This window comes from Tursiops truncatus, chromosome 13 (genome assembly GCF_011762595.2).
Source record: "Tursiops truncatus isolate mTurTru1 chromosome 13, mTurTru1.mat.Y, whole genome shotgun sequence".
NCBI classification, from domain to species: domain Eukaryota; kingdom Metazoa; phylum Chordata; class Mammalia; order Artiodactyla; family Delphinidae; genus Tursiops; species Tursiops truncatus.
Window position 1 is genome coordinate 16,743,351 of NC_047046.1, and position 15,431 is coordinate 16,758,781.

General features: G+C 42.7%; 1 protein-coding gene across 4 annotated transcripts in view; it reads right to left on the reverse strand.

The window, feature by feature from the left end:
- Window positions 1–1,442: 1,442 nt before the first annotated feature.
- SPPL3 (signal peptide peptidase like 3) overlaps window positions 1,443–15,431 on the reverse strand; it is a 122,064-nt gene continuing 108,075 nt past the window's right edge. The window contains exons 4-11 of one of the 4 annotated variants that reach the window (XM_019950204.3): window positions 11,793–11,912; window positions 10,943–11,021; window positions 9,913–10,025; window positions 5,754–5,860; window positions 5,108–5,271; window positions 4,160–4,359; window positions 2,981–3,090; window positions 1,443–2,113 (exon numbers count right to left, since the gene is read on the reverse strand). In XM_019950204.3, the coding sequence (XP_019805763.1) occupies window positions 2,072–2,113; window positions 2,981–3,090; window positions 4,160–4,359; window positions 5,108–5,271; window positions 5,754–5,860; window positions 9,913–10,025; window positions 10,943–11,021; window positions 11,793–11,912 (935 nt within the window). In that variant the 3' untranslated portion in view covers window positions 1,443–2,071. Of the gene's footprint in view, window positions 2,114–2,921; window positions 3,091–4,159; window positions 4,360–5,107; window positions 5,272–5,753; window positions 5,861–9,912; window positions 10,026–10,942; window positions 11,022–11,792; window positions 11,913–15,431 lie in introns of all 4 variants that reach the window. The other 3 variants (XM_019950205.3, XM_033837052.2, XM_019950203.3) reach the window with 3 other exon arrangements.

Genomic DNA, 15,431 nt, shown 5'->3' on the forward strand with positions numbered 1-15,431 from the left:
GAGGGCTAAGAAAGAAGTACAGCTGCTCAGCAGAGAGTATATGGGTGTACTTCTGGTCTTCACTAAACCCAGAGGCTGTTTTGAGTTCTGTGGACAGCAGAAGCCTCCGTTCTCTGATGTTTGTAGGCTGAACCAGAGCTGCAGGAGACCCCATCTGGAGACAGACAGGGGCTTCCTGAAGTCAGTCTCCTGAACAGGCAGAGCAGGTGGGAGGGGACGGGAGCTCCATTTGGTACCAACAACCAAAAGTGAAGATGAGGTAACAAAGGCTAGAAAGGAGTCATTTATTTAAAAAAAAAAAAAAACCAACAAAACAACAAAAAACATACAGCCTTCAGCAGGATCTGAAGACATGACGGAGGAGCACACCACCCTTACTGCCACGTGCACCACCTGTGAGTGCCACCCACCGTGACCTCCAGCCATGGGGCCCACAGCGCCCCAGTTTATACACAGGTCACCTGCTTAAGGGAGAGCCCAGGAAACATGGGCCCTTCTCCAACCCCTGCTCTCAGGTGGGCAGGCCAATCCCCGGCTTCTCTCTGCCTCCAAACAACGGGCAATTTCCCCTCAGGCTGTGGACACCACTCCCACTAGTCACTGCTGGGACACTGGGTCTCCAGCCAAGGCCACAGCACACGGGCAGATTTAAGGGTCACAGCAGCTCATTCTTGCCACAATTCCTGGAACGTAGGGCCCATCTCCAGGGGTGTTTGACATTTGTCCCCAAAACCCAGTTGTCACAACAGGTAAACCAAGACTATAATCACAACAGCAAGGACAGGATCGTGTTGCTTTTTTCCTTTTTTTTTCTTAAAGGAGTGAGGGCATGGAAAATACAGCACACCAATGAAACAAAATGCCAAAAAAAAAAATACAAAAAAATAGAAAATAGAAAAATGTATTTACAAGTAGTACATTACTATGATCAGAAAGCACAAAGACACCTGCTGCTATAATACATGCACTGGTTCAAGAAGAAACTATCAAAAACCCTGCAAGGGAGAAGCCTGTAAAAATGAAAAAAGGGCCAAAAAGTTTTAACTTTTCATCCCTAATTTGCTACACTGATCAAAAACCAAATGAGCATCCCCTAAAGTCCATGAGTATATCAGTACAAATACTATACTGTTTTTTAACTGCACGTTCAGTTGTGGAGGGAAAGACAGCCGCTTATCCATATACAAGGAAGCCAGAGTGAACTGCTCTACATGCTAAAAATTACAGCAAGCCCCTGTCTGCTATACAGCATGATCTTAGCAGGTTTTAATTTTTGTTTATTCATATATATCCATGTGCATGTGTGTGTATGTATGTATAAAAACCGTGCCCTCGTTCACTGCCAACACAACATCTGGGTGGACGTGAACTCATTACAACAAATTCTTATGTGTATGTTGTAAGAAGTCACTCAGTGTCTGTGGATTTAATAAGTCACTTCACACCACAGAAAATATTTAATAAATCCAAAAAACGGAAAGAAGAATATAATGACAGAAGAGTTTCTGTCTCAGTTCTCTGAAACTGAGTCCCCCATAGGAAACTGGTCCCAAAAGTTCTTGAGGGTTCACTGAGGAAACCAGTTCGCTAATGTTTTTCATCCTTTTAGTGTTCAAAGGTATAGAACAACTCCTTGCCCTTGTCAGTTTAAACAGTCACATCTCCGTCCCCCAAAGGTTAACAGTCTGGTGCAGATCCATAAAAACGGGGAGGGAGGAGTGCTGGGGAAGGCCTGTCACTTCAGGAGGGGCTCCACCTCTCCAACGGCAGGAAGAGAAGGAACCACGCAGGCTCCAGCACCTCGCTCCTGCAAATGCATAATCCGGTCACATGGCAGTCCTTAGACAGGTAGATCTCCAAGTACCAGGCCAGCTCTAAGAGGAAACAAAACCACACGTGGACAGAAAAGGACTGAGAGGCCATTCTGGTCGCTCTCTGTGATCCATCATACTTCCAGGAATCGGGAGCTGCTGGACTTGGAGTGGAATGGCTCAGACCACATCCGCCGTAGGTCACCCTGGGAAAGAAGGAACTTCACTAAGTCACAGATTTCAACTCGAGGCATACATACCTACAAGTCCTTTCTGACTCCTGATCTCAGATCAGATTGCTTCTGTGGAGAATCAAAGAACATTCAAATTTTACTCACTGAAAAGTAACCCCTCATTCTTTGAAGAACTCCTAGAAGGGCTCTTAGGCCCCTTGAGTGGGTAAGGGCTTTTACCAACTCCGCCCTGGTGGCAGTTTATCACTTATGATTCAGATGATCTAGGCAAGATAATGAACCTCTGTGCCTGTTTCATCATCTGTAAAATGTGGATGATAATATAAATCTTGTAAATCAGATAATGCCCTTAGCTTTTACAATGCATTTCTTAATTATTTCCAAACTTTAATGCAGAGTATTAAAGGGCTATTAGGTGGCAACAGGGTGCTTTTTTTTTTTTTTTTTGCGGTACGCGGGCCTCTCACTGTTGTGGCCTCTCCCGTTGCGAAGCACAGGCTCCAGACGCGCAGGCCCAGTGGCCATGGCTCACGGGCCCAGACGCTCTGCGGCACGTGGGATCTTCCCGGACCGGAGCACGAACCCATGTCGCCTGCATCGGCAGGCGGACTCTCAACCACTGCGCCACCAGGGAGGCCCCAGGGTGCTGTTTTTTAAGAGAAGCAGGAAGTCTCTGTAGCGGGGCTTTAGGGATTTCAGTTAATTAATCCATGACCAGGTGGTAAGGGGTCTACTCATGAGTATTGTCAGCCAATGGCTGTAAGAACCTGGAAGAGGTTGCTAGTATCAGGTTAGCAAAAAAAAGCAGGCAAACAAACAAAATCCTCCCCAAACAACAAAAACAAAAAGATCCCGCTCTCAAGATCAAGAGGTTAGGGTCTTAAGCAGAACCACCTCCAGCGAGGAGAATACATACCCAAGTCCAGGGTCAATGCCATGTTATTGCTTTCACTGGTTTATAACTGCCTCTCTCACCTTTAAATAGGCCATCGTGAGGAGTGGCAATAAGGTAAATGGCACCAAATAGAGAAGGGCGGGCTGGGCTGCTCGGTGAATTCGAGACGCCACAGTAGCAGTGAGTAGACCTGCCGGGAGACAGAAACATTCGTGAATAACTCCAAGGGGACAGCCCCGAGAGAGGAGAGCCGCTGTTACCTGGCTGCTGCTTGGCACAGTCCTGAGATTGTACAGCTGTAATGTGACACATTCCATCCAATGGTGGGGAGTGAAATGCCCAGCTTGAGCAGGTAAAGAAACAGGGAGCAGCACAGCTTTCAGAAGCGTAGAATTCTAAGGACCTGTGAGTAGCCCAAGTCCCACTCCATGCCCAGGTCCCTGGTTCCAGGCCTCATTTCAGCCCTGAGTGTGCCTGGTCTCCCTCTGTCTCCTGTGGTATATGATGACAGACTTGGAGGCAGAGACCTGGGTTCAAGTTTCAACTCTGCTGCTCTCTGCTGCTTATGACAGCCATATAACCTTGGCTAAGGCCTTTCACGTCTTGAGCCTCAGCCTGCTCATCCGTCTAATGGGGATACCACAGTTGCCCTGCCCCCCTCAGAGCCAGTGGAGTGGAGTGGCAATGAACCCACACCTATGAGAGCACCGTGGACTATGAGGTGCTCCTTCAGTAGGAGGCACAGAGGCAAGAAAGGTGCTCCTTTCCGTTCACTGTCGTAGCTGTTGGAGTACAAACAGGTTACTAGCCCAATTACAACCGTCTCTTCCTGTCTGCCTGAATCAGAGCTGGCTAGAGAAAAGCTGGCCGAGGGAGAGTCCGAGATCAGAGGTGATGGAAATGTTAGAGCAGATGAAAGGAAGTATCTGTCTAATAAAGTAGGGAATAAACATGACATTCGTTAAACTCAAGCCGAAGATTTCATCGTGTGGTAGGTCTTCTCAACTTTGAGGCCTGACCACACTTTTCCTGCAATGTTCTTCAAACATATTATTGGATAAGGAACTAGGCTGCTGGCCAACACATAGAGCATCTTTCATCTCATGGGTCAGTTTTTTTCCTTTGTGGTTGTTTATAACAGCAACCAGAGTCACTGCTTTCCTTTCATCTGGCATCTGCAGCTAGAAGACCTGATTTAATTCCAGGGGTTGGAGGACAGCCAGAGAGGGGACTGCATGCAGTCTCTCTGGTTCTCTTACCTACGAAGTATCCAATGAGGGTGCAGTGAAAGTAGGAAACCTTCTGCATGCGTCCGGAGATGTTGGCGGGTCCAGAGGCACTGCAGGAGTCACCGTTGGCTTGCTTTTTGTAGTTGTCGTAACGAAGGACAAAGCACAACAGGAGTCCAGGCATCACGATGTCTCCAATGCCCAACATAGAGAAGTGACTGCCAGTGGAGCTGGAACGTAGTGTCACATGTCAGGGGTGCCGCCTTCTACAACCCCATTTCTCCTCCTGCGCAAAGTCTGTTCACTTTCTAAGAAGTCAAAGAACTTATCTGAACGGTAGATGGCAATCTCTATGGGTTTAACAACACTAGTTTTTAAGAGTTCAGAGATTAAGAGCCACAAGAGTACTGGCGATTGAGGTCTTCAGCCCCACCCTAAGTGCTTCGGGAGAGCACCGCCTAAGTGACTGCTGGAGCCATCTGCTTGAGTGCTGCCACCTCTAGAAATGTCAAGCAGCTCACTATGTGTCACACATTCACTGCTAAGACTTCAAATAAGCACCTACTACTACCAGACATGGGAGATTAAAGCAGCACATTAATTTTTCCAAGATTATAGTTCCAGGAACTGTATAATTTTAGCATTAAGACATTTTTACAAATGTCTTAGAAGTAAAAAAGATCCAGATTCTCCCGTTAATTCCCTCTAGCCAACTTTAAACTATGGTAACAGGGGTAACATAGAGTTGTTTGATAACATTATTCAATATTAAAAAGCTGCACCTGTATCACTTAATGATCAGTCTTTGCAAGTTAAGTCAGTATTCTTGACCCCATCTGTAAAATGGAGATGACTCACAACCCTTTTCCAGTCCAGCATCAGAATGCTGATGACAAAGACAGACAAACTGGGGAACAGAGGGGCAGAGGAAGGCAGTGTCCTCACCATCATGAGATGAGGCCGACACGCCAGTCTTACCTGGGGAAGACCAGTTTTCCAGGCAGAGACAGGCGAGGAACATCGCGCCCAACATTGGGCCCCAGGTGGAGCTTCCGGGATAGAACGTCAAGGGGATTGTCAGCCGGCTGTGTGGCCACCTTCACCATGACGTTGCTATTAAAGATGTAGGCAGAGAAAAACACCTGCCGAGGGGAGAGTCACCTTTACCAGAGGGAGCTGGAAGCACCCCGATCTCAGCACCAGCCCTCTTTGTTCTTAAGAGCAGAGTCTCAGTACTGCATCATCAAGCTTTTTAGACGGCACGCTTTGAGGAGAAAGAAAATCTTTGCTCCTGTGTGTACGTGCAGATTTTTTCTCTCCACACCCACAGAGGAAGCCCTTACAGCAGAGCTGCCAGTGCTCCAGGGCAGAGAACCTAGCCTGCCTGCTCCCTTTTCCACCCCGAGAGTCACACGTGTACCCTCTATGGTAACGAGTCTCGACAAACACAGGCACGGAAAGCTGCCTGCTCACCTTTTAACAGGTACAGTGCAGGCCGGAGTGGTCTCAGACAGGAGGTACTCTGGCAAGCAGACTTTGGATATTTAGAGTTAAAAATTTTCCGGAGTGAATGTTCCAATTAAACACAAAGGAGAGCAGCAGCTTTGGGGAAACAGACACTCACCCAAAAGACATCGTAGATTAAAAGCCCTGAGAGAAGCAGGCAGGAGACCTTGAGGCTGGGCAGGCGGACGAAGGCGATCATAGCGACACAGAGACCCATGGCCAGGGCTGGGGAGGAGACAGCAGTCAGTGTGGAGCACAGGCTCAGCTTCTCTCCACAAGCTATTCAGCTCATAAACCTAACAGAGTTTGTAAGTCCCTCAAAAAATCAGGCAGCCCTAAACCCCAGTCTAAGATGTTTACACCTTACTAGTGCAAAGTGCCCACCGTTAGCCAACTGTGACCTGCTCGTATTTGGAGAAATCCCTTTTCTCATGCTATAGATGGTGCTCAACTAAGACCCAGGGGACTGTTCTGAATGCTAAATCTCTAAGCCAAGCTCAGTTCCGGCCTCCCAGCTCTCATCTCCTGCCTCCCCCCATTACTTCAGATGCATCGCCCTTGCTCCTTTAAAGCCAATGCGCACCCTGGATCACATCTTTTTCACTTACTTAAGGACACTGTTCCAGCCACTCATTTTATGCTCATCCTCCCCACCTGGGTCTAAACTAAACACAACAACTCAGAACTGCTCAATGACAGGATTCTCCATGACTCCACACAATGTCATTCTATCCCTAATCTTCCAAACAAGAAACTCTGGGTTCCTTTTCATCTTATCGTAACCTTCATCACGCACACTCAGGCTGCAACCACCTGGGGTGCTCCTCTTGACTGTCACGGCACACCTCGGTCATGATTCCCATACTTCCTAGTGTGATGTGTGTATCCTTTCCCATTTTCTGTCTCTCTCCCCCACTTACTCTTCACTGCCATTGTCAAAAATCAGTTCACATCATTCCCTGCCTTAAATCACAAGGTCCCCTACTCTCTGAAGAATCAAGTCCGACTGTAAAGGCATAACTCACACAGAATGGTGCTGCACCACACGCGCTTGGCCTCAAGCCTCTTCTTTTGCTCCTATGCCTCCACCTACTCCTTCTCTAAGTTGAGCGATAACCTCTTTCCAATCATGCCCACCAAGTCTCCCCCCCGTACTCCATGTTTGAAGAGGCAGCATGCATCCCATCTGACTACTTCAGAGAAGGTTCTTAATACAAGCATGTTGAATGAGAATCACTCCCACCCCCAACTGAACAGTGCCACCAGCCATGTCACATCCCTGAAACACACGCTCAACTATTCATACAGTTTGCCTCTTTTTCTTCATTCATCAGCTTTTGCAAACATACCACACCACTTACTGGTCAAATTCTTTCAAGTCTTCCCAAATTTAAAAGATTAATTTGTAAGATGAAACTGAGTAGATAAAAAATTATAGATTTAGTTCAAAAAACTCTGAAGTACTTTCTTAATATTAATGCTTCTTGGTATAACTCTGAAAACATACTTCATGCCTCGCCCTTTAAAATAACCACATTTATCATTCTGTTTTCAGAAGAACATATTTCAGAATGTTACAGTCACATGCTAGAAAGCTATCTTTTCTGTTAATAGCAGAAAACAAGTCAAACACACATCAAATACCAATCTGAGAAACAAACAACTAAAAAGCTCAAAGACTCTCTCCATTTTTTTTTTTTTTTTTGAGGGAAAACTAAGCTTGGTCACAAGGGCAATGTAACTAGTGTAAACTGGTAAGAGATCCTTGGACAAGTAGATATTGGGAAGTAGCAACAATGACAGAAAACGATATAAAAGTTAAGACCAGTAAGGGTTTGGGGAGCCTCCCTGAACACTCAATGACAGCACCACTGTAGCTGAGCCGTCCTCAGAGCTGCCAGGGACACAGTGCCTGGAGAGGAGAGGAGCCCCTCAGACGTGGCACTGCCTCCAAAGAGCTCCGTTCCAAGGTCTGGATTAGCCTCATGGTTGCTTGGAATGGGTAACAGGAAAAAGTGTGATCCATACCCATAATCTCTGCTTTCCAAATTCCTCCCTTAAAAAAATTCTTTAGATAGTGTTACAAACAGTATAAAATTGACTTTTGTGTTTCAGCTTCCTTCCCTTCTGAAACACCAAGAAAGGAAAAGGTGAACAGACTTTGTGGAGCAGAGCAGTTAGATAAAATTTCATGAGATTAGTAAAGCAAACTATGAAAATAAGAGAAGTAATAAGGACTGAATGAAAAAAGAGGTGGAGATGGTTACAGGGTCTTAAATAAAAGTCTAACAATGTCTTAAGGGAGAGAACAGAAGAATAATGGCGGACTCTGAGAAATGTCCTTCTATCAAAACAACTATCAAGATGTTTTGATAGTACGTATGAAATATACACAGGAGTTCTGTGACTGTGGTTAGTCACTTCTCAGAACCTGTTTCCTCTTCTGTAAAATAAGAACAATACTAGTACCTACTTCAAAGAGCTGTATTCAGGATTACATGAGAAAGTCCATGTAAAACACCCAGCAGAGTGCCCAGTGCATAAAAAGCACTCAATAAATGTTAGCTATTAGTACCTTTATAAAATGATATAGACATGTATTTATATTATTACACAAAAGAAATCTCTATCATATACAACATATTACATGACATACATTATATATTCCACATATATTTATATATAATATGGATATTATATTACAGTATAATTCCATTTATATTAAGAAAGTATAGTCTACACAAAAATTTGTATTCCAGTTTTCACAGTAGCATTATTCACAATAGCCAAAAAAGTGGAAACAACTGATGAATGGATAAATAAAATTAATGCATCTATACAATTAAACAGTATTTGGCCATAAAAAGGAATGGAGTACTGATACAAGTTACAACATGGATGAACCTTGAAAACATTATGCTGAGTGAAAGAAGGCAGACACAAAAGGTCATATGTAATTTTATTTATGCAAAATGTCCACAAGAGGCAAATTCACAGAGATAGAAAGTAGATTAGTGGATGCCCGGGGCTGGGGTGGGGGGAATGGGGAAGTGACTGCTACTGGCTGTGGGTTTTGGAGGGTGGATGTGAGGATGCTCTAAAACTGATTGTAGGGGACCTCTCTGGTGGCGCAGAGGATAAGACTCCGTGTTCCCAATGTAGGGGGCCCAGGTTCAACTATATCCCACATGCATGCCGCAACTAAGAGTTCACATGCCACAACTGAGGCGCCAGTGAGCCGCAACTAAGACCGAGCGCAACCGAAATACATTTAAAAAACAAACAACAAAACAAACCGGGGACTTCCCTGGGGGCACAGTGGTTAAGAAGCCACCTGCCAATGCACGGGACACGAGTTTGAGCCCTGGTCCAGGAAGATCCCACATGCCGCGGAGCAACTAAGCCCGTGTGCCACAACTACTTAGCCTGTGCTCTAGAGCCCATGAGCCACAACTACTGAGCCCACGTGCCACAACTACTGAAGCCCACGTGCCTAGAGCCTGTGTTCTGCAACAAGGGAAGCCACCGCAATGAGAAGCCTGCGCACTGCAATGAAGAGAAGCCCCCACTCAGCAACGAAGACCAGCCCCTGCTCAGCAACGAAGACCCAATGCAGCCAAAAATAAAAAAAAAATTAAAAAAACAAAAAAACCCCCAAACTGATTGTAGTGTAGGTTGCACAACTCTGCAAATATGCTAAAAACCACCGAATCGTACACTTCATTTTTTAAAATAAGTTAATTAATTAATTAATTAATTTTGGCTGCACTGGGTCTTCATTGCTGCATGCAGGCTTTCTCAAGTTGCAGTGAGTGGGAGCTACTCTTCGTTGCGGTGTGCAGGCTTCTCACTACGGTGGCTTCTCTTTGTTGCAGAGCACGGCCTCTAGGCACACGGGCTTCAGTAGCTGTGGCTCGCGGGCTTCGCTGCTCCATGACATGTGGGATCTTCCTGGACCAGGGCTCGAACAGGAGTCCCCTGCATTGGCAGGCGGATTCTTAACCACTGCACCACCAGGGAAGTCCCCCGAATTGTACACTTTAAATAGGTAAATTGTATGGTATGTGAATTGCATCCCCAAAAAGCTGTTATTAAAAAAGATCTTAAGAATGTAGGTAAAAATAATGAAAAATCTGATACATAACGCCATCTGTGGACACCTAATTTTCATGGTAATCAGAAGTACCACTACTAAAACACAGAAAGTAGAGGAAGAGAGGACAAATTTAACCATAAATGATATTAAAATTTCAACTTGTCACATAGTAGTTACTTACCATCCATGAGAAGCCAATGGCCAGTAAGAACCCAGATGAGGACGAGCATGACAGACAGAGAGAATGATAGTAATTCAGCAGCAGTGAAACGCCCACAACAACCAAAGGAAATCCTGGAAAATACACAACATGTATTGGACTAATGGACAATAAATTATATTCAATAATCAAACTCTCCTTTGGTTCTTCATTATCAGAATTTGTGATGGCCAGATTAAAATAGTAGGCAATACCTAGATACCCAGAAATCCAAAATACCCAAATCTCTCTGGAAAAAACTACAGAAAGTTCAAAGGAATTATACTTCTGCATCCATTAGATAATGTACTTTTTATCCCAAGTTATCAACATGGGATGGGTATTGAGAAGTTTAAAGTGATAATATCTTTAGAAAATCTAAATGTAGGGGAAATTCTAATTCTTATGAGGAAAACAAAATGAAGAAAGTCAACAATTCAATTCATTAAGCAAAGATGAATAAAATTAAGATGGTACATCTATGGTTATCACTAATTCCTGGGAAAATCAGCTGCCCCAAGTGACTGATTTCCTAAGTGCATACAGCATTCTCCATTAGCACAGCATTTTGTTTCCATGGAGCAACGGCTTTAGGAGTTAAAGTGTGAACACTGGGATTAAACCCCAGTGGCTGGTATATATTCTAGGTCATCAAAGACGAAAGGCAAAGAATGTTTGAGTCAAGCACTATTTTCATATTCCATTAACTAGTAAAGGAATGAAAATGTTGCTTCAAAAGAAAACTCATCTTTCAATATAATCAAAGCAAGGAAGCATATTACAGTGACTCTGACTTCCTAAGATTTGTTTATATTTCCTCTGCTACGAAAAGGTGCAAAAAGAAGTACTATCTTACAGTTTTAAAAAAATCAAACATTTCACTTTCCAGTCTTCTGGCATTTGTGTGCTTCAGTCAATACCAAAAATTTAGACCCCTAATACTGCTATCAAGTATGAGACAAAAACATACATATACAAGTTTACAATTTAGAGGAAAATCCCAAGTCCTTACTTGTTCTGAGGTGAACAGGGTCTTGTTAAATACTGGCACATCGGGAGAAGAAGAAAAGCAAAAGCTATCGTTGCAAGAACTAGAGAAAGAAAACGTATGGTTAATTTTTTTGTTGTTTATTATTTTACTAAGCATAAGAAAAATGGCATGACTTATGGAAACAATCATTGCCCAGAATACTTTTCTCGACAAGTGCATACAATAGTATTAATTAACTAGAGAAGAAAAGTATCTTTCTTTAGCACCACACAGACAACCTCTTAAAAAAAGATTACCTGATTTGAAATAGGGGTAGCATTGGTAGGTTTTCTCTTTCTCACCTATCTCAACAAGAAATGATAAACAGCGGGCCAGGGTATGATCTAACAAGTCTAGCATTTTGATGTTTCACACATGTCCATCGTCGCTCAGCTTGAAAACGGTCAGATAGCTGACAGTCGAATTGCTGTGATCAGCTATGAGTGTTTCTATCGGCAGAAACATGGGTAGGGGTTGCCAACGACTACTCTGCCAACTGGACTTTCTGGTAACCTAGCAGACAAGGAGCCACAGCCAAAGCAATTCTGCTCTGGTGCCACAAAGCTCATGAGTTTTCAACCCCTGGCCTTTCATTCAGATTGGGTTGGCAGGTCTGAATGGATGATACAGGTATCAAGTATCTTGCAGGACTGAACTGATGATACAGGTATCAAGTGGTTCAAGGAGGAGTTGGGGGAGAAAAAGCCAGCCTTATGAAGAAAAACTTGCACAGTGCAGCGTATAAATCTTAATTTTTGAATGATGATTTTAAAAAAGTTTTAAAAATTTCCTTTCAGCTTAATGTTAAGATCAGATAGAGGAACTCATTTACCTGCTGTACATATTGTAAAAACTACTTGAACTGAGTCAAAGAAGAAGAACATTACTAGGAGAGAGACAGATGCTCCAATTGGAAGGAACAGGGCCTGGGTAGAGTCAATAGTTTGGATACCTGAAAGAGAAAAAGGGACATATCAACGACTTACCTAATAGACACTGTACCCATGTACTTCAGATACATTAACTCATAAAATGCAGACAGTTCTAGGGATTAGTATATAAAATATAGATTATCTAGGCCCTTGGATTCTCTCCTTCCCAGTGAAGACTGTGAGCTCCTTGCTGTCCTCATAGTGCCTTTATTATAGTAGGTGCCCAAGAAATACTTGTTGAATTGACTTACTACCTCCTGGTGCTACCATCTGGATGACAGGGTGCCAAAACAAACAAACAGCAAACAAGAACATTAAGAGGCAGTAAAAATTCATTTTAGTCAATTTGAGTACATCTGTGGTCCTGTATATATAGGTTTGGTAAGAGAGGTGGTTTAAACCCCCTGACTAAAATAATTTCTCATCATCTGTGGATTTAATGTACTCATGTTCATTCTTTCCCATTGTTGCTAATAGTTGAGGACTGACTTTGGTGGGGGAGGGGGGGAGAACAAGATATATCTGGAAACAGTAAATCAAAAACATTTCTTTGTGGGAACATTTTAAAGAGTAAATAGGAGATAAATGGGGGAACCAGAAGCTCTTGGGATAGAGCAGGATTTAGCACAGTGGTTCTCAAGTCTTGGCTGCTCATTAGAATCACCTGGACGGCTTTAAAAAAATCACAGTGCCCGGGCCCAACCCCAGAGCCAACTAAACTGAAATCTCAAGGGTTAGTAGGTCCAGGAAAAACTCCCCACAAGATTTTATTTTGGGGGCTTCCCTGGTGGCACAGTGGTTAAGAATCCACCTGCCAGTGCAGGGGACACAGGTTCGAGCTCTGGTCCGGGAAGATCCCACATGCCGCGGAGCAACTAAGACCGTGCACCACAACTACTGAGCCTGCACCCTAGAGCCTGTGAGCCACAGCTACTGAGCCCACGTGCCACAACTACTGAAGCCTGCACGCTTAGGGCCCATGCTTCCCAACAAGAGAAGCCACCACAATGAGAGGCCCGCGCACTGAAACGAAGAATAGTCCCTGCTCGCCAGCTAGAGAAAGCCTGCGCACATCAACGAAGACCCAATGCAGCCAAAAATTAATAAATAAATTAAAAACAAAAACTGCTCATCAGTATTCAAATTTACCTGTCCTCAAGAAAGCTATTTAGGGATTTTTGTGAAATGAATATTAAATATTTCTACAAAACAAAATTGCTTCTTATTGGCTAGGTAGATGAGTCAAATAATTCACTAAGGAATAGGGCAATTCAACTTCAGAAGAGTGAGCCATGTGTCAAGACAAACAGAAATGATCTGGTGAAGAGTCTGACCTGAACTGCAGTCAAACCCATTCATCTTGGCCCATGGATAGGTTTTTTTTTTTTTGGGGGGGGTGGGGCGCATATCTTAAAGTATCTTATGGGCATTTGTAAGGCAAAACTCTATGAAATCTCTAACTAAATTTCACCTAGGTTTTTTTTTTGAGTGCTCTACAATAGTTCAAAGAACTACTTGAGGGAGCTAGATTTCAGATGCCTTTCACAACAGAAAATAATGTTTTCTCAAATAAATGATTATTTGTTATATAAGAAACAAATCTTTTTAAAAAAATCTATAAATCTGAAAATACACACCCACACCCCCCTCCTTCTGTAAAACAAAGCATCATATAGTCTACAGATTAATTATACTGGTTTAAAATATGAGAAGAAAAAAATCAAATGGCTAGAACAAAGACTGTTTACTAAGGCAGGCATATGAGAAGTATTTGTTTATAATCAATCTAAATTTTACGAGTTCAGTCTGCAATTAAAATGCGAAACAGAATACAAAGAACCTTTCTAGAATATTAGATAGACTGCACAGATTTTTGTTTTTTGAAAGCACAGATTTTAAACCAGTAAGTATTAGACATTATTTCCATTAGTTTTACAGAAGGACTGCCCAAGAGAGTCTATCAAACAGCAGTGTCACAGGGCAAGTGAAGCTCCTTTAGTTGCTTACAATATGTTACCAAAAATAATGTACACAACTTTAATACTGCACTTCCTAAAGGTCTGGAAATAATGGTCCTGAAGGGGAAGGAGCTAATTAATTAGAAATTTTAGCCAAACTCCAGTGACAAAACAGAACAGAGCAAAAGCAAAAGAGAGCAGCCATAATTGGGCGGACTTACTCAACTGCAGTGGCTTTACCTTTAAAGGGAAAATCAACGTAAGAAATAGGCATGATGAGGGAATTAAAAATTATGTACAGAGACATTATTTTTTGTATTTAGTGAACAGGTTGCAGAGCAATACACCAATGTAGTACTGATAACTGTTTATGAAAGTTACTGATTTTGCACCTCCATGAGAGAAGCAAGGATGTTTTTTTTAAAACTCATTTCCAGAGCTTATGGGGTTTGCAGTCTAGGTGGGGAGATTAAGATGTGTTTCTCTATTAAGATGTGTTTCTCTATTAATGAAGAGAATTCAACTGTACATCTCCATCAGTCTTCACAGTTCAAATAAATTATAGGGGAAGCCTAGTAAAGAACTTCAAGGTATCAGATAATTGGAGGTGGGGGGGGTTGTTTTTGTTGTTGTTGTTTAAACCCTCTTAATGCTAATTAGATGAAGGAGTGGTGTGCCAGAAGGGGAAAATTTCTATATAGGTTTCCTGGGGCAGATTCAGGGATAAGATGGGAGTTAGAACAAGGTTAGGGAAAATCAGAGAGGACCTGGAAGGAACTCCCTCCCCTCCACTTTCTAACCGTCTTTACTGTAAAACATACACACATACAGAAAAGTACATGAAACAAAGATGTAGAGTTCACTGAATCATCACATGGCTAATACCACCCAAGAAAGAGAACTTGCCAAGGCCAAAAGTCTTTCTTGTGTCCCTCCCAATCACTGCTCTTTCTCTTTCCCCCAAAGGGAACTACTATTATATCCTGGCTTTTACGGTACTTTTTATTTGCTTTGTTTTCTACCAAGCATGCATCCTAAAATACTAATATTTATTTTGCCTGTTTCCTGAACTTACTATATACACTGAATTATGTAGTATGTATTTTTTTGTGTCTGGCTTCTTTCACTCAACATTGTTAGAAACATCCACGCTGTTATACATAGCTGTAGTTCATTAATTTTCATGTCTTTTTCACAAATTCCTTGATTCGTATTTTGGGAGTAGGCAACTGCAACTTTTAAAAAACATCTATCTACTTTCTTCTTCATTAATTAGTTTGTAACACTTGGCAAAATCTTAACACTAAAGTCATACCCTCCTTTTCTTAGAACTCCCCCCAATTCTTCTTGTTAATCTTCATTGTTAAGCATTTCAATCTCCTCAGCACCTACGCCATCTCATGTTTCTGTTCATTTTTCTGGCTATTATTATTTCTTTGATTTTTGATGACTGCATCCCGTTTTCCATGCCACCCCTTCAAACTGGAATGATACCATGTTCCATAATCAAGTACTGGCCTTCTCTGCAATGGCCATTTCTTTCATTATGTTTTTCCTGATTATGTGGAAGTGGACTGCATT